This window comes from Simochromis diagramma, unplaced genomic scaffold (assembly GCF_900408965.1).
Source record: "Simochromis diagramma unplaced genomic scaffold, fSimDia1.1 OVJJ01000034.1, whole genome shotgun sequence".
NCBI lineage: Eukaryota > Metazoa > Chordata > Actinopteri > Cichliformes > Cichlidae > Simochromis > Simochromis diagramma.
Genome location: NW_024386858.1, coordinates 20,532 through 25,558, shown reverse-complemented (window position 1 = coordinate 25,558; position 5,027 = coordinate 20,532). Strand labels below are relative to the sequence as shown.

The following is a 5,027-nucleotide window of genomic DNA, read 5'->3' as shown; positions in this document are numbered from 1 at the left end:
AGACATAGAGGACAGTTACAAGTACCTGGGGATCCCGCAGGCAAATGGGAACCATGAAGAGGCTGCTAGAAAAGCTGCAACCACCACCAGCAACATCAAAAAGAAGAAATATGAGAAGCTCGAGACGAGGGCTCAGAGAAGAGTTTGGGAAGTTGTGGAGGGTGAAGGTAACAGTGGTCCCCGTGGTAATTGGAGCACTAGGTGCGGTGACTTCCAAGCTAGGCGAGTGGCTCCAGCAGATCCCGGGAATAACATCAGAGATCTCTGTCCAGAAGAGCGCAGTCCTGGGAACAGCTAAGATACTGTGCAGGACCCTCAAGCTCCCAGGCCTCTGGTAGAGGACCCGAGCTTGAAGGATAAACCGCCCGCAGGGGCGTGCTGGGTGTTTAGTTTTTTTTTTATATATATGTATGTATGTATGTATATATCATCCATAACTCAGACTTGTAGTCATTTTAAAGCTACTGTAATTGTTGCCACATCTGCTTCTTTTATTTCCAGTGTAGTTTGAACATATTTCAGCTCAAACTGTGTGATGATTCTCTCTGTGCTGATATGCATGAGAGGTTTCTTAAAGGGAAGTGAAAACAATGTGTGAGTGAATGACTGGTGGAGCAGAAAAAACACCTGACAGAAACTTCTTAACGGAGAAAATCAAATTGTGGTTCCTGTCCTCTAAGCTGATTGGTGTTTCCTAGGTGATACCCGCCCCGCCCTGAAGGTGCTGGGTCCTTGTAGTGAGGAGCTGGAGCAGGGAATGGCCACACTCATGTGTGTGGCCAACAAGGGCTTCCCCTCAGACTGGAATCTGTCCTGGAAGGTGGATGGCAGTGGCAGCAGCAGCTGGGAGGAGAGCAGGAGCCCCGTGGTGCAGGAGAACGACGGCCTCTACAGCTGGAGCAGCACCCTGAGGCTCCCTGCAGACCACTGGATGAAGGTGGGCTCTGTGACCTGTGAGGCCACCCAGGGCTCCCACACTCCGGTCTCAGAGATACTGAGGAGAGACCAGTGTTCCCAGTCCTGATGTCTTTTACTGAGTCGTTGTTGCTGTTTTTCTTGTGGTACAGCTCTTTGCTTATGTGCTGTAACATCCTTTGTTTTCTTGTTGCTTCTACTTCTCATATTAAAAAAACAAAACAATAAAAATTGTTCCATTTCATAAATACCAAAATCATAACAAATGCCTCTACATTCATCCCTTTGTGTGTATGATCTGTTCTAAAAAGAATAAAATTAGTAAACATGGTCTTTGAGTACTCGAGTTTAACAAATACACCTTAAAATAGAAACATGTAATAAGCCGAACCAAAATATAAAAAACAAGAGTTATATAATTTGAAAAGATTGACTATATTGTTATTTCCACATTTAATATACTTTTAAAGAAATAGGAGCCAAGTTGATGGTATATATTTCCTCTTCATAATTTCTAGTCTTCATACAGTTATTTCACCTGTTTTTTATTACACACACTCACACAGATGACATGACATCTTATATGTCATCTCCACTTAAGTATGTCATGAGCTGTGTGCAGGCAGGATTGGTGGACCCAATGTGCAGATACACAGAGGCAAAAACATGAACTCAAAACAGCTTTAATGCTGAACTTGAATGTAGGCAGGCAGAGAGAACACAACTCAGACCAAAGTAAACACAGGGCTCAAATACACAGAGGGAGCAATCAGGGAATGGGAGACAGGAGGGAAACACAGCTGGGACAAATCAGGGCAAACCAGACACATTAACATGAGACACAGACTTTCAAAGTAAAACAGGAAACATAACACAGAGACACAGACTTGACAAGGGGATACAGCTGACAGATGAGGCACAGCAACTAGGGAACGCAGAGACAGAAACCAGAAGACTAGAAATGATAAATAATGGCAAAATCAAAGTATCAATAATGTAAAACTCAAAACTCTCGCAAAACAGTCTGCATTGGTCTCATTTTATCAGAAGTTTAATATTTGGTGTTATTTTCTATAAACCAGAGATATAGTAGTCATACATTTTTTAATGGTTTATACCATAATTCACTGAACATTATTGTAGTGTCTTTACCTAAAATATAAAAATCTTAAAGTAACTGTTGTTCTGATTTGATGTGATAAAATTGAACATAAAAATATTTAAAATCAAATAACTGCAAATTGTTTAATTGAAGCTATTATTAAATGATGAAATAGTTTATGTCTCTGAGCAGCTGCTGATTCAGATTTTCTTCTTCTCGGTTCCTCTCCAGCTGAGGGAGGTTTTTGTACAGTGTTGTTTCACTGTGTGAGTGGGTAGTTGTGATGCTGCTCACAGTGATAAACTCCTGCATCTTCAACCTGAACTCCACTGATGGTCAGAGTGAAGTCAGCTCCAGACTGACGGGAGGTAACATCATGAATCAGCAGTTTAGGAGCTTCCCCAGATTTCTTTTATATACTGCATGTTGATGTTGGTACAGTAGGGTTACTAGTAGTAGGTCACTCATGTTTTGTCTTGCTGTCGTTGGAATTTCCATTAGAAAGACTGTCTTTAATTTTGTCGAGATTCATTCATTCATGGAAATTGTAAAAGGGTTTAAAATATTGAAATCATTTGGTGGTTGCTTTAAAGAACATGGAGAATATGGTAAAGTGTGTGTGTGTGTGTCTGTGTGTGTGTGTGTATGTGTGTCCTCAGTGAACTGTATCAGTCTCTGCAGTATCTTCCAGCTGCAGCAGTCAGTTCAGTTTCTGTTCAGTCTGACTGAGGGAGGTTTTTGTACGACTGTTTTTCACTGTGTGATCACATACTGACTGTTAAGATAGTGCCAGCTTTTACAGTAATAAACTGCTGCATCTTCAGCCTGGACTCCACTGATGGTCAGAGTGAAGTCAGACTTTGATCCACTGCCTGTAAAACGAGCTGGAATCCCTGAATATCGATTGATAGACCAATAAACGAGCAGTTTAGGAACTCCTCCATCTTTCTGTTGGTACCAGTGCAAATAGTGGTTGTTGTTCCAAACATTAACATTCTGACTGGTCCTACATTTGATGTTCACAGATCCTCCCACAGCAGAGGTCACTGCTCCAGGCTGAGTCACTGTGATCTGTCCTCTGGACTCTGAGAACACAGAGACAAAAACATAAAGCAGCTTCATGGTTTTGTGGGCTTCATTTCAGAGGGACAGATGTTGATAGAGGAGAGGAGTTTGATTCTCTGGACTTTACCTGTGAAGCAGCAGCAGAGGAGAGTCCAGATGAGGACGCAGATCAAAGTCATGTTTTTGATGAGGAGGATTTCTGTGGCTTCTGTTGTGATGAAGGACAGCTGTCAGTCATCCAGTGTTCAACTCTCAGGACTATAAACTCTCCCAGAGCACTGGAGCATGGTGCTGCTGATGCAAAGTGCCTCTCTATGGAAATCATCTGACTGACTGATACAGAAACGTGTATCAATCTGATGATGCTGTTTACTAAAGAGAGAATTTTTCACTTGATCTTTGGCATGTGACTTACACAAGCCATTCATAATCCATCAGGCTGTTCTGTTTCAGGGACAGATTTTCCTGAACCACTTATTCCGTTACAGTTCGTCTAAATGAAGTATGAATGGTGTCTTCTTGGATTAAAATGTCTGAGGGATCACTGAATACTCTAATGAGAATGGAAACGTCATGAATCGTATGCTGTGTACTCCAAGGATACCAGACAGTTCAAACCATGTTTGACGACAGGGAGATGTTAGATAGATGTGTTAGAGCTTTGTGTCACCACCATTATTATGGCAACCATTCCCAGGTTGACGGGCAGCAACAGATGCTTCTATAAAATTATTATTATTATTATAATTTCACTGTCCTGTCCGGCACTGTTGCAATCAGAATTATGGTCTGAAGGAAAAAGAAAGATGCTGAAGATTTATTTTCCCGCGTGGATCATTACGGCTTTGCCATACTGGCCCACCTGATTGATTTTTATTATTTATTTCTTTATTTTTTTACCTTTAAGTTATTACAATCAAGACAGACAGGACCAGGGGATAGGAAGGGAAAGAAAAACAAACGACAAGTTAGGGAAGAAGCTAACACAAAAAAGAAAAACAGAGAGAAAAGACACTAAATCAGCTGCTGGGAAAAAAAGAAGAAAACAAGCAAAAAGAGAACAACAACCAAGATAAGCACAAGTTACAGTAAATAATAAATACTGAATGTTACTGAGCAGAACACAAGACCGATAATGCACAATATGCTTAGAGGCAGCAGCTAAGATAGTGTGTGTCTGTGAGTACCTGTGTGTGAGCGCGTTTGTATTCAAAAGGTTTCTCCATGTAATTATCTAATACAGCACCAGGGGCGATGTAACCACAGCTGACCGTGCCAGAGAAGACCGAGCCCCCGTGCCCCCCACCCCCCGGAAAGGGCCCACCTGAGCCATGGGCCTAACCCTAACCATAACAATAACAAATATTCACAATGACTTAAAAAAATGAAGTAAATATGGGTTTTGTGTTTTGCGCATGTGCAGCGTATGCGCAGAAACAACGGGTAGGATGGTTTGTGAAGTAGGATGGATTCCCAGGACACTGGATGTGGATTGAATGAAAACACACAGACTAAATGCACACAGGAGGTGATCAGGGGAACTGGAAACATAAGGGGAAACAGCTGATTAGAAGGAACATAATGACACCACGGGGAAACAAAACACCTTGAACATGGAACAACAGACCTCTTTAAATCAAAACAGGAAACAGGCTGTATCACAATTCAGGGTCCGTAGCCTTGAAGGCCGATTACGCCACAGCAACGCGACAAAGGCTGTCCCAATTTGAAGGCTGCTCCAAAAGCGGCCGACAAATGTGTCCCTTATTTCCCTCAATTTGAAGGATGGGTCGGTGTATGCTTCGTCCCAGGATTCATAGCGCATCGGTGGGTGTTGATATTTTTTCCGAAAAAAAAACAAACTGCCGGATGACTGAAGTTGGTGTCGAACAGTAAACTTTTGAAAGTAAGTACTGAATATTATGTCACTTATTTATGTGCAAAT

The 5,027-nt window shown here is 41.9% G+C and overlaps 2 gene segments (V, D, J or C); one reads left to right on the top strand and one right to left on the bottom strand.

Annotated features, from left to right (window-relative positions):
* Window positions 1-591: 591 nt before the first annotated feature.
* Window positions 592-1,246, top strand: LOC120732085. The segment is given in 1 exon segment: window positions 592-1,246. A coding segment is annotated over 1 exon segment (267 nt).
* A 1,521-nt stretch (window positions 1,247-2,767) lies between these two features.
* LOC120732084 lies at window positions 2,768-3,261 on the bottom strand. The segment is given in 2 exon segments: window positions 2,768-3,102; window positions 3,210-3,261. Coding segments are annotated over 2 exon segments (384 nt in total).
* Window positions 3,262-5,027: the final 1,766 nt, after the last annotated feature.